We start from the raw sequence: 21951 nt of genomic DNA, 5'->3' as shown, positions 1-21951 counted from the left end.
TATTTAGTTTCATTCATTTCATTCTTCTCTGTCCCCTCCCTACCCCAACTACTCTGGACTACCCTAATTCCCCATTTAGTGACTACTCTGGAGCTCCTGGAGAAGACAGAAATCATATCTTAACAGTTGTACTCCCCACCTCACCCTGACCTCTCAGAGCACAGAGTACATACAAAACACCTGCATATTCACCAATTATTGATTATAGAGAGATTAGCCTAGTTCTATTGTTCCCAGATCTGGGACTTAAGGCATTCACAAAATAGAGCGGCAGTTATGCAAAAAGTAAGGGCTTAGACCTAACTATCAGACGGGAGGAAACCAACGAAAAGTCTCTTGAGTTACCCCAGCGATCCATTTGGGTCTTGTTTCTCCGTTGGGGATGGCTAGGTTCTGGGGTATAATCATTGTCTGGTCCTGGAGAAAGAAGGTTGTCAATGATCCTTTAAGAGCCTGGCCCCTGGACATGTACACAGGTTACACATATACAAAGCCCTAGTCATTCCTTCTACTACCACTAGTTCAGAATAATATCTAATTTCCATTTTCCATAGCAGGACTCCTCAGTGATAACAGGTTTGACATATGGTCTAATGGTTGAGTGCAAGATTTGCAGAAAAGAAAACCTGGATTCAAATTTGGCCTCTGATACTTATTGTGTGATCATGTGCTAGTCACATCTCTGATGTTCAATTTCTTTATAAAATGATACCTGGAGGAATAGTATAAAACTTAAATCTTAAGAGTCTCTATGGAGAAGCAGTGAGGTGGTACTTGAATATGATTCTTATCCTGAAATCAGGACCAACCAGAGTTCAAATCTAACCATCAACTTACCAGCTGTTGTGAAGTTGGGTGAGCCATTTAACCTCGTTTTGTCTGTTTTTTTCAACTGCAAATTTAAGATACTCTTAGTACCTACCTCCTAGGGTTGTCATGAGGTTCAAGTGAAATATCTGCACAGAGCTTATCACAGGGATTAGTACATAGTGGATGCTTAAGGGGTGTTTGTTGCCTTTCTCCCTTGTGAACATCAAATCCTATACAAATATAAGCTGCTATTGTCAGAAGGCCAAAGATACAAGATGGAAATAGGATTTCCCAACCTAGCTATTTCCAGGCAGAGGGCACTATTGAAAAGGGGTAAGGTGAGAATGACAAGAAGGAGGAGGGGGAATGAATGTCTAGAGTAGAAGGAAACTTAAAGAAGTCCATCGAAACTAGTGGTTTTGTAGAGTGCCACAACGATTCTATGATGCAAATGATCCACAATCACAGGTTTTCATTGCAGAGTAGTTATTACAGGTATAAGGATCAAGAAAAGCACTCCTACAAGTATTGTTCATTGTATAGGATTCCTTGTAGCTAGATAATGCCTGCCCTCCTCCCCCACCCCCACCCCCAAGCCAAATATTGAGCAATGGAAGCAGCTTTATTACATAAAACATCTGCATATGCAAATTAGCTGTTTACAATTGGCTTCAACTATAATCATCTATAATGACTCTTGCAATGAAAACCAAGAATTCGTGAATATTTCCTAGCATCTTCCCTGAAAGTTTATGCTAGAAACTTTTTTTTCTAATATGCAGATGACATGTGTAAAAAGTTCCTTTTTTTTTCCTCTAGTAATTGTATTCCAGAGTTTCCAGGAACTATTTCAGAAATACTAACCATTGGCTTAATTTTTTTTTTTTTTTTGCTAGGGTGTGGAGGTGGGGATGGAGGGAGGAGCTCTGTTTATGCTCATTGTTTGGAATTATGATACCAATAATAGAAGGGGAGGAGAATGAGAAGTTGGGAAAGTCAAAAGGAAGGATACAAAGTAGAATTAAAACTACCAGAGTTGTGAATACTGAATAACTCAGCTTTTTAAAGAGAGGAGGTCCATAGGCATTATGCATATAAAATAGTAATAGTAAAGGATACTGGATTTTCAGAATATCTTCCTTCAGTTCTATAACAACTGCTCTGGGTTCTCACTCAACCAATTATACTCTTAAGAACTCCCCGAAGAGTTCCTGAGGACAAGAGCAGTTTTTGTCTCTGTCTTTATATCCCCCTCACCTTACATTCAGTAGATACTCAATAAATGTTTGTTGAACATTTGAATATGTTGAACATCACATCAAGTTGACATGACTATCAAGCTTGTTCTGTTAAATGAATAACAGAATCCTGGTTTTGTCAGAAGCCTAAATCTTTTAGAGATTATTAAGGATTTCATGACTGCAGTATCAAGAGAATAATTGCCAATCTGTTTTGTGGAATATTAAGGTATATCCCAGGAATTTAAAAATGGTTACTCCCTCCCATCCACAAAGATAGGACATGATTTAGCTGCTTAGGGTTTGTGATAGATTTCAGGGACAAAGCTCTCCCCCTGACACTGCTTACTGGGGAAAAGCTACTAAATTTTCCCTGTCCCAGATTTGTTGATAAAAACTTAGCAGAGCTAATTCCTGGGCAAGGAAAAGGAATTCTAGGTTATGTATCAAAAGACTACCTGTGTATTGTGCAAAACATGTAAAAGCTCTACTTTTTTTTGTTCTAATGAACTGGAGAGTTCTGGTGGGGGAAAGAATGAATTGGATCAACTAAATTACTTTATCTACTTTTCTTCCAGCTCAATGGCTTAAATTAAGAAATTAATCCAGTTCCTCTTCAGCATCCAATTTATAGACAGTGATCAAACAGATAATACAGAATGATGAGGCAGATTCCTTTGAAGCCAAAGCTACCTCTTCGTGTCTATGTATAGACACATATCTTCTTGATGGGTTGAAGTTGTCTGTTCGAAGGATTTTTTTTTTCTCTACCCAGGAGATGATAGAAAGGTCAGTTTTTTTCTTTCCTTGGCTTTTATTAAATTTTAGATGGCTTTTTGGTCTTATGAAATGGTCCCAAAGCAATCCTTTTTTCCCTGATGGTTTTTACACGTTTATTGAGTATTAATCTTTTAGGAATCTTCTTTTCAAAGATGGGACTCTTACTGTAGGCACTTGGTATAGGTGACGTTGGTAGAGGCTACAATAGAAATAGTAATACATGAATATAAACACTGAGAAAATTTAAAATAAGATGACCCATGTGAAAGGTCTAAAAGAAAGTCTTATGTGTCTACTAATTGGAGAGGCTGAAAACACTCTTCTGGAAGGGGAAATCAGGATAACATCTGGAGCTATGTTCTGCTTTTACCAGGGACAGAAACTTTGGAAATATAGAAACTAGACCACCCTACAAAACAATTAAACATTTGCCTAGTGGCCTTTTGGGAAAATTATTTAACTCTTTGTGACCCCATATGAGGTCTTCTTGGCAAACAAACTGGAGTGATTTGCCATTTCTTTTTCTAGCTTATTTCACAGATGAGGAAATTAAGGTATGCAGGTAAAGTGATTTGCCCAGAATCACATAGCTAATGAGTGTCTGGGAGAGATTTGAACTCAGGAAGCTTTCCTGACTCCAGGCCTTGTGTTCTCTCTACTGTACCACCTAATTGCTAGATAGACTGTACTTTACGTATTTTTAGAATTGAAGAGAAGGAACAATAAGGAAAAAGAAAGCTAGTGGGCATTTTGCCTAAAGATTTTGTATACTGGGGAAGGATCAGGCCTAACTTATAAAGTACAACATAAATTGTCATATCAAAATTTGAGGAAAGTCAAGAAGATTCCTCTGTGCCCTACAAAGCTCCCCATCCATGTAATAGTGCTGAAATTCCACCATTAGAGATTCATTCTTTTGAGTTGAACATTTACTTTCTTTGTCAGAAGTGTGTGTGTGTATATATATATATTATATATATGTACAATATATATATAATATGTATATATTGTGTATATACATAAACGGGGCAGCTAGATGGCACAATGGATAGAGCACCAGCCCTGAAGTCAGGAGAACCTGAGTCCAAATCCATTCTTAGAAACTTAATACTTCCTGGCTATGTGACCCTGGGCAAGCCATTTCACCCCAATTGCCTCGGGGGGGGGGGGATATATACACACACACACACACACACACACATAAGTTTGGGGAGTTGTCAATGACACCTTAGCATCCAATTGTTTATAGATTTAGAGATGGAAGGGAGTTTAGAGATGTTCTCATTTGAGAAAACAAACTCAGAAGATTCATTGACTTGACCAAAGAGTACAATTCATGGTAAGTGGCAGAAGTAGGATTTCAATCTAGGACCTGGAGTCAGAAAGACTCATGTTTGTGAATTCAAATCTAGTCTCAGACACTTATTGAGTGACCTTGGGCAAGTCACCTAGTCCTGTTTGCCTCAGTTTCCCCTTCTGTAAAATGAGCTGGAGAAGGAAATGGCAAATCAATGCAATCTCTGTCAAAAAAGCACCCAACACAGTCACAACTGAATAACAAAAATATGTAGGGGCCTTCATTTTCAAAGAAGACCCATGAGAGCATGGGTTGATAGCTTGTGCATGAATTGGATTTAAGTCAGGCAGAATATAGCTAGGGCACCGTTGACCCTCCTCCAGTCCCTCCACAGGAAACACACTTTTCTGGCATTAGTAAAATTCTGTCAAGTAGGTCAATGCATGATGTCTGCTTTAACATCTCTTCCTATCCAACTTTTACATAGAATAATTCAATCTTCTCAAAACTAACTTAAATTGCTACCATTGCATTGTTTTTCTCCTTTGTTCTAGAAGAGAACCATACTATGTTAGAATCAAGTTACCCTGTGTCTGATTGTGGCCAATCAGACCAATAAGAGCTCGGAATGCTCCACCTCAAGTGGGACACAAATAGTCCCTGTGAACATTTGGTCTGGCTCCTCAAACTTGGAGCATCTCATATTTCTTCTGAACTAATTCAATTCTACTTTGCTCATAGAGCACAGAACCTTCTTGGATGAGGGTACATCATGTTGATCACCTTGTAAACGCTTACCCTATGTGAGTTCTCCACAAAACAGAATTTTTGGCAAGGGTCCATTTGACATTGCCCAACAGAATTGTGATCTCTGCAAGAGAGTTGGAGTGCTTGGCAATTTAGTCCAAGAAAGGACTCAGTGTCTGGTACCTTATCCTGCCGGGTGATCTTCAGAGTCTTCTTAAGAAAATTCAAATGGAAGCGATTCAGTTTCTTGGAATGGTGCTGGCACATTGTCCAGATTTCACAGACATACAAATGACAGTAGACCTTCATTTGGGTAATCAGTCCTAATACCTTTTCTCTCATGATTTTCTTCTGAAATTCCCAAACACTGAGCTAGCTGTAGCAATGAGTCTTCAATCTCATTAACAATATGAACATCCCTGCAAAGTATACTCCCAAGGTAAGCGAACTTATCCACAGCACTTAAAACTTCTCTATTTGCTCTGATGGTTCCACATATGAATGGTATGGCGCTGGCTGATGGAGGACCTGTATTCTTTTGATGTTAATTGTTAGGCCAAAATTAGCACAAGCTAATTAGTCTATTCTGCTTAATATCTCTTCAAAGGCAGCTTTTACATAGAGTAATTCAAACTTGTTATAATCAACTTAAATAGTGCTTTGCTTGCATACATCTCATTTGATTTTAATTTGTAGCAATCTTTAATTTGAGCTTCTTTTGGCTTTGCTTGATGTCATCTCTACAGGAACCAAAAGGTAAACTCTGATGAAAAGTTCAGACTATGAAGGGAAGTGGGTAGTTATGGAAAGCTCTTGGCTTTTGTGGAAAAAAATTAAGAGCTGTGACAGGAAAAGAGATGAAATTCGAGATTGCCAAGCTTCTAAAAGCCCCTCCCCAATACAAGGGAAATTCTAAGACAGAGATACATGCAAAGGATGAGGTCACAGGAAAGATTGGGAGGAGATGTCTGTGGAGGACGTGAAAAGAACAAAATCTGTCTTCAGCCAAGCTGAGTGTTCTCAAATTCACCAGCCAGAAAAGCATGTCTCAGGTCCTGTTCCCTGTGAAACTTGCATACGGACATAGAAAACAGTTCTTTTTGAAAACTCCCAGAGGGAATGGATGACTTGTTCACTACTTAAATAGTAATATTAAAAAAGTCATAAACTCTTGTTTTAATCTCAGCTTTTATTTTCAAAAATACTCCTCCCCATTTCCCTACTGAGATACTCTTTATAACAAAGGATTAAAAAAAGAAGAAAAACAAATTAGGCCAGCAAAATTAAACAGATCAATCAAGTCTGATTGTATATGCAGTGTTCCACATCCATATTCCCCCACCTCTGCCAAAAAGGAGGGCTGCATATGTATTTATCTCTTCCTTCAGGACAGAGTTGGTCATATTTTAATTATCTTTTTGTGTGTGTGTGCTATTACTGTTCTTTTCATTTCCATTGTCATTGTCTATATTGAGAGGCTGGAAAGGAGTATTTATAAGCATATACCAAGCATTTTATAAATATCTCATTTGATCCTAGCAACAACCCTGGGCTATTCCTTTTTTTTTTTTTTTTAAAGCTTTTTATTTACAAAACATATGCATGGGTAATTTTTCAACATTGACCCTTGCAAAACCTTCTCTTACAAATTTTCTCCTCCTTTCCCTCTCTCCCTCCCCTAGATGGCAGATAGTCCAACACATTAAATATGTTAAATCCAATATATGTATACATATTTATACAATTATCGTGCTGCACAAGAAAAATCATATCAAAAAGGGAAAAAAACTGCGAAGAAAACAAAATGCAATCAAATAACAACAGAGAGAGTGAGAATGCTATGATGTGATCCACATTCAGTTCCTACTGTCCTCTCTGTGGGTGTAGATGGCTCTCTTCATCACTGAACAATTAGAGCTAGTCTTAATCATCTCATTGTTGAAGAGAGCCCCATCCATCAGAATTGATTGTTGTATAGTCTTGTTGTGTGTAATGATCTCCTGGTTCTGCTCACTTCACTTAGCATCAGTTGATGTAGCCTCTCTGAAATCATCCTGTTGATCATTTCTTACAGAACAATAATATTCCATTACATTCATAAACCATAACTTAGCCATTCTCCAACTGATAAGCATCCATTTACTTTTCAGTTTCTTGCCACTACAAAGAGGGCTGCCACAAACATTTTGGTACATACAAGTTCCTTTCCCTCCTTTAAGATCTCTTTGGGATATAATCCCAGTAGAAACACTGCTGGATCAATGGGTATGCATGGTTTGATAACTTTTTGAGCATAGTTCCAGATTGTTCTCCAGAATGGTTGGATTTGTTCACAACTACACCAACAATGCATCAGTGTCCCAGTTTTCCCACATCCCTTCCAACATTCATCATTATCTTTTCCTGTCATCTTAGCCAACCTGACAGGTATATAGTGGTATCTCAAAGTTGTTTTAATTTTCATTTCTCTGATCAATAGTGATTTGGAGCATCTTTTCATATGACTACAAATAGTGGAATAGATTAGATTCACAGAACAAAATAGCCAAAGACTATAGCAATCTAGTGTTTGACAAACCCAAAGACCCCAGTTTTGGGGATAAGAATTCACTATTTGACAAAAACTGCTGGGAAAATTGGAAACTAGTATGGCAAAAATTAGGCATTGACCCATACCTAACACCCTATACCAAAATAAGGTTGAAATGGATTCCTGATCTAGACATAAAGAATATTATAAACAAAATAGAAGAACATAGGATAGTTTACCTCTCAGATCTGTGGAGGAGGAAGGAATTTGTGATCAAAGAATAACTAGAGATCATTATTGATCACAAAATAGATCATTTTGATTATATTAAGTTAAAAAGTTTTTGTATAAGCAAAACTAATGCAGACAAGATTAGAAGGGAGGAAAACATTTTTACATTCAAAGATTCTGATAAAGGCCTCATTTCTAAAATATACAGAGAAATGACTCAAATTTATAATAGTTCAAGCCATTCTCCAATCGATAAATGGTCAAAGGATATGAACAGACAATTTTAAGATAGGGGCTATTTTTATCCCCATTTTACAACAGGGAAAATTCTGGCTGAAAGATATTAGATGACTTGCTTAGGATCACTCAGATAATAAATGTATGAAGCAGGATTTAAACTTAAAGACCAGATTCTGGATATGGCCAAAGCTGGAATTTGTTTTTGCCTGACTGAATATTCATTTCAAAGATTTTTTTTTCCCCCAAGAGGGGACAGGGTGAAGGGGAAGAGAAAATAGATTTTGATAATTGAAAAAGTAAAATAAAACTTTATAATAATAGCTTTTGATTATTCAAAATATATACAAAGATAGTTTTCAACATTCACTCTTGCAAAATCTTGTGTTAGAAATTTTCTTCCTTCCCTTCCCTTATCCTCTCATAGACTAAAAATTTTAAAAAGGTAACTTCTTGAGGGCAGTGCTTTTAGGAGGGTGGTATTTCTACGCAGCAATACCTGGCATCAATAAATACTACCATGGAGATTGGTAGTGAAATTGGGGAACATCTTTTCTCTTATTCTATCCAACTAGGGTGAGAAAAGCTCACACAAGAACGTTGCTGCACTTCCCCCCATCTCTTTTCATTTCTTTCACGGTATTTAAGTATATACTCCCATCGCCCATCCTCACCCTGGTGGGCAAGTAGAGAGTATAGGAAAACTGGGGAATCGAGAGCTGGAATGTTTCTCCTGATTTGGGAAAGGGAGCGAAGGTTGTAGAGGAAAAGAAGGAAGAGGAAAAGAGTGAAAAGGGAGAAGAGAAAAGGAGTGAAAGGGAGGAGAAAAAAGAGAAGGAAAGAGAAAGGGGAGAGGAGAAGGAAGAGAAGATGGGAAGGGAATCAGAAAGGAAAACGGAGAAAGGAGAGGGAATAGAGAAAGGAAAAGGAGTAGAGAAAAGGGAGAAAAGAGGAGATGAAGAGAAAGAAGACAACGTCATAGCCCAGGATTAATGAACTTTAAAATTGCATTTGTTTGCAATTTTAGAGGACGGGTACCTGAGCAATAAATACTGATGATTTAGGCAGGCACTCTGGTTACTATGAAACATTAGTTTAAATCAAATGTTCTCAGACTTTTTGATGTCAGCATCCCTTTACAATCTTTCATTGAGGATCCCAAAGAACTTTTGTTTATGTGGATTATATAGACAAATGTCACATTAGAAATTAAAATAGATAATTTAAAAAACATCTAATTAACTCAGGAATATATATATATATATATATACATATATGTATGTATTATATATATATACACACACATATATATATGATAAATCCATCATTGTATGTAAACATATTGAATAAAAAACTATATTAAAAAATGGCTAATTCCTTTTAACTTTATGCTTTCATGGATTCTCATCAATGCTTCTGCACTCCACCTATAGCGCTAAGTAACTCGAAAATACAGTCTCTCCTGCGGGGGTTTACAGTTGAAAAGGGCAGGAGTAGTTTAATAGACAAATAATGTCTTAATAGTGTAGTTTTGACCTCAGGGTATACTTTCACCAGTAGAGCTTCGGGTTTAGATGATTTTAACCTTAGCACTCAGGGTCAGGGACTAAAGGTGGACCGCCCTAACAAGAGAATACCCCGCCTCCCTCAGACCCAGAACTCGGCCTTGGGACCGAGCTCCACGGAAGGCCCCGCCCCATCTCCGACGTACTGCGTCACTTGCGGAACTTCCGGGATTGCTTTTCTCTGGACCTTGATTAGAAGCCCAGCCGGAAAGGGAGGAGCCCCGCCAGCTACAAATTTATTTATTTTTTTTAAGTCGCCAACATGGACGGCACACGTGTGTCCGCTTTAGCTATCTACCGCTTGCAGGAGCACGCCGGCATCATCAAGAAAGAGATACCCAGTCGACTGCAGAAGCCGAGAAAAGGACATCTCCTGTCTCTTTCCAAAAACATTAAAAAGAAGCAAAAACAAAAGGAGAAGAAAAAGGTGAGCCTGAATAAGGGATGCTCCCAGGTAGGGACAGAGGGGCCCGATCCTTTGCCAAAAGATAATGACTTTAAAGTGGAAGGGCAGCCCGAGGCAGGAGCCCCACAGGCTAGTCCGCTAGTAGCCGAAGTAGAAAAACGGAGCAGGAGCCTTAGGAGGCAGAAAGCCCAGACTGAGACCGCAGAACTCGAAAGGGTGTTGCCCTCGACGGCTCGGGCTGAAGAGGAGAGGGAGGAGGAATCGGTACTTGCATCTGCGGCAGTAGGGAAGCGGAGCGGGACCTCTAGCAATCAGAAAATCAAAAGACAGACGGAAGAGCCCGAAAGGGTCCAGCCTCGGACTCAGACGGTTGTGGTGGAAGAGGAGAGAGAGGCGGGGCCTTCTGCAGTAGTGGAGAAAGAGAGCGGGGTCTCAAAGAATCAGAAAAGCAAGAAAAAGGGTACTTTGTCTCAGACGGCTCAGGGAGGAGAGGAGAGAAAAGTGGAACAGACTTCTGGGGCAGTGGAAAAACTGAGCGAGGGTCCAGGGAAGCAGCAAGTCAAGAGAGAGACGGCGGAACCCGAAAGGGTCCTACCTCCGGCAGGGTGGAGAGAAGAAGGGAGAAAAGTGGAACAGCTTCCTGGAACTGCAGAGAAACTGAGCGAGGGTCCAAGGAAGAAGAAAGTCAGAAGACAGGCAGCAGAGCCCGAAAGGGATCTACCCCCGACGGGGCGGGTAGATGAGGACAGGGAAGTGGAGCCGTCTCTTGGGGCGGCAAAGAAGCAGAAAATTCAGAGACAGGTAGCGGAACGCGTAAGGGTCCCATCCCCATCTCCAACCCCGACTCCTACTGTTGTTATAGAAAAACTGAGCGGGGGCCAAAAGCGCAAGAAAGTCAAGAGAGACCTGGTGGTGGGGGACAAGAAGAAGGTGGAAGGAGGAGCCAAAGGAGAGCTGGTGGAAGGGCACAGCAGCTGCGGAGCGGGGTCCGGGGCCCCTTCCTTGCAGCAGGTGCTCCAGGAGCTGGGACAGATTCCGCACAGCAAGCGTAGGGCCGCCCGTCTCTTCGAATGGTTGATCTCGCCGCTGTCCGTAGACCATTTTTTCAGCTGGATGTGGGAGAAGGACGCGGTGCTGGTGCGGCGGGGCAACCCGGATTACTACCGGGGCCTGTTCTCCACGGCTGAACTGGATGCGGTGCTGCGTGGGGAGGACGTGCAGTTCGGGCAGCACCTGGACGCCGCGCGCTACCGGAACGGCCAGCGCGAGACTCTGAACCCGCCGGGGCGGGCCCTTCCGGCCACCGCATGGTCTCTGTACCGAGACGGCTGCTCCCTGCGCCTCTTGTGTCCGCAGGCCTTCTCCGCCGTCGTGTGGCAGGTGCTGTCTGTGCTCCAGGAGCATTTTGGCAGCATGGTAGGCGCCAACGCCTACCTCACGCCGCCGGACTCCCAGGGCTTCGCCCCTCACTACGATGACATCGAAGCCTTCGTCCTGCAGCTGGAGGGGAAGAAACTCTGGCGTGTCTACAAACCCCGGGAGCCGGTGGAAGAACTCCCCCAGTTTTCCAGCCCTAACTTTGGACCTCAGGGCTTGGGAAAACCCGTGTTGCAAGAGGTGCTGGAGCCTGGGGATCTGCTCTATTTCCCCCGGGGCTTTATTCACCAGGCCGAATGTGAGCCTGGGGTGCATTCCTTGCACCTCACTCTGTCTACCTTCCAGCGCAATTCTTGGGGGGACCTGCTTGAACCCCTGCTGCCAGCGGCTTTGCAAGCTGCCATGGAGGAGGACGTGGAATTCCGCAGGGGACTGCCTAGGGACTACCTAGATTACATGGGGGTTCAGCATTCAGAATCTGGGGACCCTCGTCGAGGTCCCTTCCTGGAGAAGGTGCAGAGATTGCTCACCCGCTTGGTACAGTATGCCCCTGTGGATGCTGTGGCGGACCAGAGGGCCAAGGGCTTCCTCCACGACTGTTTGCCTCCAGTGTTGTCAGAGAAGGAGCGGGCACTGAGCGTGCATGGGCTGCCTGCCCGGTGGGAGGCTGGGGAAGCTTGGGACGTGGGGGCAAAAATTACCACCGAGACCCAGGTCCGCCTCCTTCGCCATGGTTTGACTCGGTTAGTGAGCGAGGACGACAGCGTCCTGTTGTACTACACCGTGGAAAATTCTCGAGTCTATCATCAGGGGGAGCCCAAGTACCTGGAGATAGACTCCCAGTACACGGATGCCATCGAATACTTGTTCAGTTCTTATCCGGGTTTTGTGCAGGTGGGAGACCTGCCTTGTGATAATAGGAAGGACCAGATTGCCTTAGTGACCATGTTGTTTGAAAAGGGGCTGCTCATCACCAAGAAACCTCTGACCCCATAGGCATTTCTTGTTGAGTCGAAGTGAAAATAAAAGTATTTTTGTTTCTACTCCCTTACCTTGTTCATCCTCTTTGACTATGTTCCTACTTACCGCTAAGGCTTTTTCCATGTCACAGGTATCAGAAGCTGACAGAGTGAAAGGGACTTCAGAATCTAGTGACATAAAGAAAAGAAATCCCATCTGTAGTAGCAAGCCTTGCTCATCTCTGTGCATTTGGTACACCTGATATTTCATACAAGTTTGCAAGACCAACACAGTCTTTCTGATTTAGAATTTGAATAAGCTCTATTTTCATTCAATTATTAAAACATTCATATAGAGAACTCTGTGCTTTACTTGGGGAAATTCAAAATTAAGAGTAAAACTGGACACTCCTTCTGGTTACTCCTAAATAAGCTCCTTCCTAGAGCTTATTTAAGTTCTGTTTCAGAAGATTAAGAGTAATATTCTGTTGGTGGGAGAGGATTATTAATGCATGAAAGATTCAGAATTCACTAAAATGCCAAAAAACTTTTCCAATTAGATTACATTGGATGGAGTTAAGAAAGAAGGTAAGTCTAAAGTGGCAACTAAGGAAGAATCTGTGGAGTAGAACTGACTGGATGCCTTTCAGTTATTTGAACTACAAGAGTATATTTTTGGGAGGGGGGAGTTATCCTTTTTATTTTATTTTACTAACAACTAGTTAGTAAAAACTAGTTAGTTTTACTAACAACTAGTTACTAACAACTGAACTTCCATTCATTAACAACTAATTTTCCATACTTAAAAGGAACTTTTCTCTTTAGGTGGTATTATTATCTTTGTAGTGTGCTCATCAGTCTATTTTTGTTAACTTAAAAAAATTATTTTCAGTTGTAAATAATCTCCTTCCCCTTTTTAAAATATTTTATTTTCAGAATTAAAATGGAAGGCTACATGAGCTCTATTTTACAGTCTTATGGACTAATTAGTAAGAAACTGTTTCTGGAAACAGAAAACAAAAAGGTGGTGGCCTTTGGAGAATCATAGTAAAGAGATATGATCTGCAGAGTAAGGGTGATACCTAGAAAAGTACCAGCCCATTCAGCAACTTATAAATATTTATTGATAACATTAGTAGACAAGATTTACAGTGGGAAATTTACCTTGAAAAGCATCTTTGAAAAAGTCTACAAGATGGGATGGTTGATGTTTTTTGGGATGGCTCTGATAGATGTATTTTGTTTGCTGCCGAATAGTTTCAGCAATTTCCTCGGTCTTCATTATTTTATTGGTGATCAAGTCTCTGTGATTTAGTTCAGCAATCTAGGAAGAAAATAACAAAGCTAAAACATCTGTACTAGATTATAAAGGACATTTATTTTATATAGCTGTTAATAAAAACTAAACACAGTACATGATTGGACTGTGAAGTTAATATTTAAATGAATGTTAGAGATGGGAACTATTTTTGGAAAAAGATTAGGGAGGAAGATGATATAGGAGATATGGGAGTTCCATGTAGGGAACGAACAGTACATTAGTACTGTACTGTACTGAAGAATAGTACATTAAGTTCAAGTGCCATCTTTTTGCCAAAAGAGATTTTTCAGGTACAATCAGTACTTGTACCTATTACCCTCAGAATAAACTTATTTTGCTGAGAGTTCTTGATCCTACTGTTTTAGGAAAGAAATTCATGAGTGTGTGTGGCACTGTTGATTAATCAGGTCATCTTTTATCCTAAAATAAAAGGTAGATTATCACTTACTAAGTAGAAAAATAGCCCAGAAATTTATATGTAGGCCTGTGCATGGAATTATTTTCTGTTTCACTTTATAAATTACATGCATTTGGCAGCTTGGACGATTCCAGAAATTGCTTGAGAAATTATGTGAGCAAACAACTTTGGTCTAACCTCAGGGGAAAAAAAATATCCATTTGTCTTGAGAATGTGCACCAAAAGAAAATGTGAATATTTAGATATTCTAATGCTTTATCATAGTAAAATTGTTTAATCAGTGAAAATGGCATATGGCAGGATCCCTTGAATAATCACTGCTTTCTTTTTAATAACCTCTTACTTTTTTTAACCCCCTTCCACATCTCACCCCACCAATTCCTTCTCATTGTTCTTTCCTCTTTGCAATTAAAAATAGGTAGGGGTAAGATAGGTTCCCTCTTTAGTGTTCTATTATTTACAACCTTTGATTGGGTAGCATATTAAAGAGTTAAAATATAATTGGGAAGAAGGGTGTGCTGAGGAAGGAAGAAAGCCTTGTTGCATTAAGGAGAAGAGAACAAGTATTAAGTACCTATTAAGTGCCAAGTTCTGTACTAAGGGTTTTATGGATATTATCTTATTTGATCTTAACAATAACTCTAGAAAGTAAGGACATGTCCAGAATCATAGAACGAAGTAACTAAGGCCAGTTTGAACTCCGGTCTTACTGATTTCAGATGCTGAGGTCTATCTGTTACATCACCCAGTTGCCTTATTGTAATGTTCTGGATGTAATGTAATTGTAACACAATTTATTCTGGAACATAATCACTTCTAGGTCTCCAGATAGGAAATCAAGTTTGTTCCTGAAACAGTAGTTGATTCTAAAGGAAATTGGGTCAGAATGATTACTAAATTTTGCCAACCTGAAGAATTTGATGAACTTTTGAGCTGCTTGGACATTTTTCAGAATTACTAATGAAAATTTTTATTTTGGCTTTATAGACATTTTATTTAAGGGTGTCAAATGAGAACTAATTGTCTGAAATAAATATGCTAGATTTTTGAATATTCCTAATTTCTGGGCATTGTGCAAAATAACAAAAACTTTGCACTTGTAAAGCTTTTAAAAATTCAAATCCATTAAATTAATCGAGTGCTTTCTCTGCTAGGCACTATGATATAGATGATTTTAATATTTCAAATTGCTTTTATACCTTTAGTTTTGGTTTATTTCAGTAGCAACTCTGAAATTAAGAAATGCCTGCCCTGTGAAATAGGACAAAAGAGGCACCATGGAAAATTTAGCTTTTGAAGTCCAAGGACTTTGGGTTTAAAGATGAGCTCAGTAACTTACTAGTGTGTCCTTGGGCAAGTAGCAATCAGTTAGCATTTATTAAATGTCTTCTGTGTACCAGACTTTGTTCTAAGTATTGGGGATAGGAAGAAAGACAAAAACAACAAACTAGGTCCAATCCTCAAGACAATTACAGTCTAATGGTGGAGACTTAAAAAATCTACAAATAAGCTATGTACAGCAAAAATACACAGGATCCAGCCTCAGAAGTCAGGAAGACCTGAGTTCAGATTTAGCCTCAGGCACTTAGCAGCTGGGGAATCCTTGGCAATCACTTAACCTCTGTTTGCCTCAGTTTCCTCAACTGAAAAAAAGGGGAAAAGAGCATCTAGCTTATAAGCTATAAGGGTTTTGAGGATCACATCAGTAAATCACATTTATTAAATGCTTGGCACAGTGTCTGGCACAAAGTAGGTATACAAGTTTATTCCTTTCTCCCAATCCCTCAAACTAGGGTTGAGTCAGAGGGAAGGTACTAAAATTAAGGAAAAATGGGAAAAGTTTCTTGCAGATGGAAAGACTTTAGCTGGGACTTGAAGAAAGCCAAGGAAACTAATAGGCAGAGAATAGCTTGGGGAGGGGATGAAAATGTCCTCAGCAGATGATACATCATGTGGGAGAAACACTGACATTGCTAGTGACTGAATCCTAGAATATGTCGTAAGCAGACTCGGGTATAAATAGATTGGAAAGATAGGAAGAGTTCATTCAGTTAATTTCTCTCAGAATCTCACTTTCCCAATTTTAAAATGAGAAGATTGGACAAGTTGGCCCCTTAGGTGAATTCTAGTCTCAGATTGATGATTGTTTTAACTGATTTGAGAATGGAGCACATGTTAGGAATAGATAAAAATTAGAATTTCATAGTGGAAAGAGCCGACTTGGAGTTGGAAGCCAACTCCTGTTCAAATTTTGACTGCATTTACTATGTAATCTTGGACAAAGTCATTTTTGTTTCTCTGTGCCCGTTTTTTCATCTGTAAAATGGGATATTTGACAGGGCTATAGTGAGACTTAAATGGGATAAAGTATATAAGGTACTTTACAAGCATACAGAAATAGGAGGTTTTGTTTGTTTTGATCTGGACCTGTGATTTCACTGATGTCATCAACTCCTAATGTAGAAACTTGTCAATGAAAATGAGTTCTTTTGTAACTTAGAATGCTGACAGAGAGCACTGAGCATTTAAATAATTTGCATGTAACCATACGGCTAGTCTGTTTCAGAGGCAGGCCTTTTAAAAGTATTTTATTTTTTTGCAATCTGAAAAGGTGGGCTCTGAACTTGGATCTCCCTGATCCCAAGGCTAGTCAAATACCTTTAGCTATTTGCTATATCATGCTGTCTTTTGAGCATTAACATTATTATCCTCATTCTACTTTCTCTGGCTTGCTCCTCATTTGCTTTGTCTCTGTCCTCCATCTCTTCTCTTAGCGATCTCTTTCCCTCCAATAATTTCAACTACTATCTCTACAAAGATAACTCCAATAACTTTATCTTCAATCTTGAATTTCTTCCAGATTGCCCAACCCATCCCATATCTTTTTTTTTTTTAAATGAGACAATTGAAGTTAAGTGACTTGCCCAGGGTCACACAGCTAGTAAGTATTATGTGTCTAAGGCCAGATTTGAACTCAAGTTTCACTGACTTCAGGGCCAGTTCTCTATCCATTGCTCCATCTAGCTGTTCCCAGACATCTATCTTTAAATATATATATATACTCACACACACACACAATTTTTCCATATATATATATACAATTTTTCCTCAATTACTTGTAAAGGCAATTTGACATCCTTTTTTTTTTTTTAAACTTTGAGTTCCAAATTTTCTTCCTTACTGCTTCCCTCTCTGAAATGGTAAACAATTTGATATAGGTTATACCATCTTAGTCATGTTGTAAAAGAAGACATAGACCCAAAGTGGGAGAAAGCACCCCCCCCCAAAAAAAAAAGTGAAAATAGTATGCCTTGATCGTCCTTCAAACTCCCATCAATTCTTTCTTGAAATATATAGCATTTTTCATCATGAGTCTGCAGACTCATATCTAAAGAGAAGCTTTGCTTTTATGGGCCTTTTGCACACTGAATTTTAATAAACAGTATTAATAATCAGACCTTCCAAACCTTTTTGACGTCATCATTTATTTCTGTGGCAGTATCATTAATTACATACTCTCACCTGTCCATAACCTTAAGATTTTTCCCCCCCTTTATTTCTGTTCTTTCTACATCTCCTCCTCTCCTTTTATTCCCATTGCCACCATCTGCCTAAGCCAACCTTTTGTTTCAGGAATTGTTTATATTCTTAAAAATTACTAGGGATCCCTTTCCCCTTCCCAGAGAGTTTTTTTTATGTGGGATATATCTGTAGATTATTTACCATTTTAGCAATGAAAACATCCTAGCATTATGAAAATAGAATTGACCTCACAGACCCTCGAAAAAGATCTTGTGGACTCCTGAGGATCCCTAGACCATACTTGGAGAACTGTTAGTCTAGACTACTACCATAATCTCCCTAAAGGATTCCACATCCCCTTTCCCTAATCCATCTTTTATGTTATGGTTGGAATAATTTTTCTTATGCAAAGACTTGATGATGTCACCAGTCAGAAATATCCAGGGGTTCTCTGTTGTCTACAAGGTAAATTGTGAACTTCTCTGTCAGGTATTTATGACCTTATTTTTTCATGCTTATAGTACAACTTCTTCATATGCTTGACCCTCTGGCCAGACTGCATAATTCTTTGCTTATTTGGATGCTCCCGTTCCTTCTCCCTTCTCCCTATCTGTCAGCTCTCTCTCCAACCCCTGGACTTATAGCCCTCTGCCAATGCTCAGTTTGTATCCTAGGCATGAAATGCACTCCTTTCTCTTTTCCTTTTGAATACTTATCCATCCTTAAAATGCAATTAAATGCCTACTTCTCTGAGAAGTCTTCCTCAGTCCCCCTACTTCATCATGCCCTTCTCATTTAGCACTTTTCTTTTAAACTCTGTAATGGGTTTATCATATTATATTGTTTATTATAACTATTTTCGTTAAAATCTTACTGTCTTATTAGACTGTGGGTTTAATTAAGGATAGGACATGGTGTCCTACCTTAACTTTGTACCTCCTCCAGTCCTGGTTCAGTATTCCTCACACAGTAGGTATTTGCACAAATGTTGGTTGTATTCTGGCCTTTAAGGTATTGTGCTGAAAAGTTATTATAGCAGTTATGTGGGAAAAGCTCTAGATTTGGAAATGGAGACCTGGATATGAATTCCAGATCTGCTATTTAACAGTTGTGTGACTATGAATGTCACAACTAATCAGGGTTTCAGGTTCATCATCTATAAAAGAAAAGAATGGGACTAGGTCTAAGTCTTTTGACTTTGATTAAAAAGATGATATAGAATTTTAGGTATATATGGATATGGATATGGAAACACATGCATATATAAATTATGTTAAAAATAATATAGTTTGTGTAACATATTATACATAATATGTGTGCGTACAAATATACACACATTTTTCTTAAGGAAGATAATTTTGGAATTCTCTAGTATATGTCCCATTTTCTCTCTTCACATAGCCACAAACCAGCAGGCTCTTATGGCCAACAGAAAAATCTTATAGCTATTAAGGGAGGCTAGATTTGAACTTAGATCTTCCAAACTACAGGCCCAGCATTTTATATATTTTCATCTAGTTGCCTTTTTATTGATTTAGCAATAAAGCTTTAAAAAAATGAGAAGCAACTGGGGGTCCAGTGGAGGACCTGGGTTCAAATATGGCCTCAAGTACTTACTAGCTATGTAACCCAGGACAAGTCAATTAACTATACTTGCCTTAAAAAAATTAACAAGGATGTTACTGTTGGACAGCTACCCACTAAAAATCTAGATGGCAGGATTACTTTCTAGGAATAAAACTTCACCTAATTATGGACGAATTTTTTGCAGCCCAAGATATTTATTAACATCTATGTGTAAATGGGGAGAAGTATGGACACATAAGTCATGTGTTCCTATATTTCTATAATATATTTTTATACAAACACACATGTATGTGTTCATGTACATATATACATACAGTATGTATAAAATGTACATATAATAAATGTTTATTGACTGATTTATATAAATATATTTAACACGTTATATCCATATATGTATAAATATCCCTATATGTTATATAGATTTACTTATGTAAATCAGTCAATATACATTTATTAAGTGTCTAATATTTGCCAGGTATCATTCTAAGTGCTGGGGATATAAAAAGGCAAAAGATATCTTTCCCTTAAGAAGCTAATAATCTAACATGGGAGACCACATGCAAAGAGCTGTGTTCAGATAATCTACATACGGGATACAGTGAATGTCATTCGTAGAAGGCACTACAATTAAGAGAGTGGGAGAGAGGTGTACAGGTGTGTAATGTATGTAGTATATGTTTGTATACAAATGGGACAAAGGGGGTACACGTCTGCCAAAGACCCTGGAGATGCAATTTCCAACCATGAACACAGCCTCCATAGGTCTACCTTGTTCTTGATCAGTTGAAGCATCACTTGGTTTCCTTTATCTTTTAAGTTAAGAATCTTCATTGCAGTGTTTATTTCCCTAAAAAACAAACAAACAAACAAAATAGGAGACCTTACAGGAAAGAAACTCGAGAATCTTCAGAGCAAAAAACCCAATTGTACAACAATAAATGTTAGGTAGTATATCTCTTCTTATTTCATGAGGTAAGAGAGGCAACACTGATCAGAAGAAGAGATTACTTACTTGACAATGAAGTTTCTCCAACGACCTGTGATCTTGGGAACAGCTTCTAGCTGTGTGTGGTATTTGGAGGTCCAATGATCTGGCAAAGGGTGGACCCATGTCTATACTCTTAATTAAGCAGCCTGGGAGGAAAAGGAACATCCTATCAAGTGAGACTCTGGATGTCCTTTGAACAGGCTATCAGGAGATGTATTTTATGGAGTAGGTAGGCTCTGAGACTTGTAGGAGTCAGCATAGTGTGGTAGAAAGAGTAGTCAGATGCTCAGGATACAGATCCCATCTCTCACTCTTTTGTGACCTTAGGGCTTCAGTTTTTTCAGCTTACAAATGAGGGAATTGGATTAGATTTTTTTTTTTTTTTTTAGCAGCTAGGTGATATAGTGAGTAATATTCTGGGCCTACATTCAAATCCAGCTTTAATCACTTAATAACTACGACCCTGGGCAAATAACGACCCTATTTGCCTAAATTTCCTTAGTAACAGGGAAAAATAATAGCACCTACCTCCCAGGGTTGTTATGAGTATCAAGAGATATAATATTTGGGTTTTTCCCCCCCTTATCTTTATTTATTTATTTTTATGAAAGCTTTTTATTTACAAAACATATGCATGGGTAATTTTTCAATACTGACCCTTGCAAAACCTTCTATTCCAAATTTTCCCCTTTTCCCCCCCCATCCCCTCTCCTAGATGGCAGGTAGTCTAATACATGTTAAATATGTTAAAATATATGTTAAGTCCAATATATTTATACATATTTATACAGTTATCTTGCTGCACAAGAAAAATCAGATCTAGAAAGAAAGAAAAAAAAACCTGAGAAGGAAAACAAAATGCAAGCAAACAATAACAGAAAACATGGAAATGCTATGATGTGGTCCACAATCAGTTCCCACAGGCTTCTCTCTGGGTATATATGGTTTTCTTCATCACTGAACAATTAGAACTGGTTTGAGTCAGAGAGATAATATTTGTAAAGCACTTAGCACAGTGACTGGCATAGTAAACGTTCTATAAATTCTTTCCCCCACTCCCGCATCCAGTTTTACATCTTTGTGCTAGAAGGCTTACCGAAGAACAGCTTCATGGCTCTCCAGGAGGAGTACATCTAGGAAGATGTCTCGGAGTTGGTCTCCCTGAAGTTGAAGGGCAATGATACTTCTACAGGCTTCCAAACGCACCCCTGGCTCATCCTCATAGTGGATAGCCCAGAGCAAGAGCTCTATTAGCTGGGGACTTACTTGCCCAATCATCCCCAAAGCTGCCAAGAAGAGACAACAATCATTCTTTGTCACTTAGACTATAGCTTCATTCTCAGAACCAGTTAGGGAGCTTCATGAGTAATAGAAATAGGTAGGTTTGGTGTGATTTGAAGGGCAAAAATGACTTTCTTCGTGAACCTTATCACTATTATTATTCTTCATTTTAGAATGGGAAAAAGAGAAGGGAGAGTGAACATTGGTTTACTTTCCTTTTTTTGTAGAGACAATATGATTTAAGTGACCCTCCTGATTCTAGGGTCAGTCGCTGTGCCACCCAACTGGCCCAAACATTGTTTCTAGAATTCTTCAGTTACATTAGCAAATGAGCTTGGATAGTTTATCAGGTTTTCTAGTTTTGATACCTTAGACCTCAAGGGGATAAGAAACATAAATTAGTTTTAGTGGGGAGTGGGATGGAGATTTACTATCATTTCTTTTCCTTTCTTTCTAGCAAGTTAAAATATACTTCATAGGTCTATGTTTTTTTTTTCCCCTCCACAACTTGATTTTGATGAAAATTTTTTGTATAACTTCACAAGTGGTTTCTTAATTGTGGGTGTGGATAAGGGAGAGAACTGAGAGCTCAAAAATTTTAGAAACACTCATAAGTTTTTTTGTTTTGTTTTGAATATAACTGGGGAAAAACTATTA

At 39.0% G+C, this 21951-nt stretch overlaps 2 protein-coding genes across 3 annotated transcripts in view; one reads left to right on the top strand and one right to left on the bottom strand.

Annotated features, from left to right (window-relative positions):
- Positions 1 to 2535: 2535 nt before the first annotated feature.
- Positions 2536 to 21951, bottom strand: part of HEATR4 (HEAT repeat containing 4) — a 102459-nt gene continuing 83043 nt past the window's right edge. For both annotated transcript variants that reach the window (XM_051977640.1, XM_051977641.1), the window contains exons 13-17: positions 21110 to 21299; positions 19794 to 19872; positions 13342 to 13501; positions 12305 to 12366; positions 2536 to 3027 (exon numbers count right to left, since the gene is read on the bottom strand). In XM_051977640.1, the coding sequence (XP_051833600.1) occupies positions 2866 to 3027; positions 12305 to 12366; positions 13342 to 13501; positions 19794 to 19872; positions 21110 to 21299 (653 nt within the window). In that variant the 3' untranslated portion in view covers positions 2536 to 2865. The remainder of the gene's footprint in view (positions 3028 to 12304; positions 12367 to 13341; positions 13502 to 19793; positions 19873 to 21109; positions 21300 to 21951) is intronic.
- RIOX1 (ribosomal oxygenase 1) lies at positions 9638 to 12269 on the top strand. The gene has a single exon (XM_051977642.1). The coding sequence runs from the start codon at positions 9698 to 9700 to the stop codon at positions 12212 to 12214; it is 2517 nt and encodes an 838-aa protein (XP_051833602.1). The 5' UTR covers positions 9638 to 9697; the 3' UTR covers positions 12215 to 12269.

This window comes from Antechinus flavipes, chromosome 2 (assembly GCF_016432865.1).
Source record: "Antechinus flavipes isolate AdamAnt ecotype Samford, QLD, Australia chromosome 2, AdamAnt_v2, whole genome shotgun sequence".
NCBI classification, from domain to species: Eukaryota; Metazoa; Chordata; class Mammalia; order Dasyuromorphia; family Dasyuridae; genus Antechinus; species Antechinus flavipes.
Note: the sequence above shows the minus strand (reverse complement) of the source record. Positions and strands in the feature narration are given on the sequence as shown.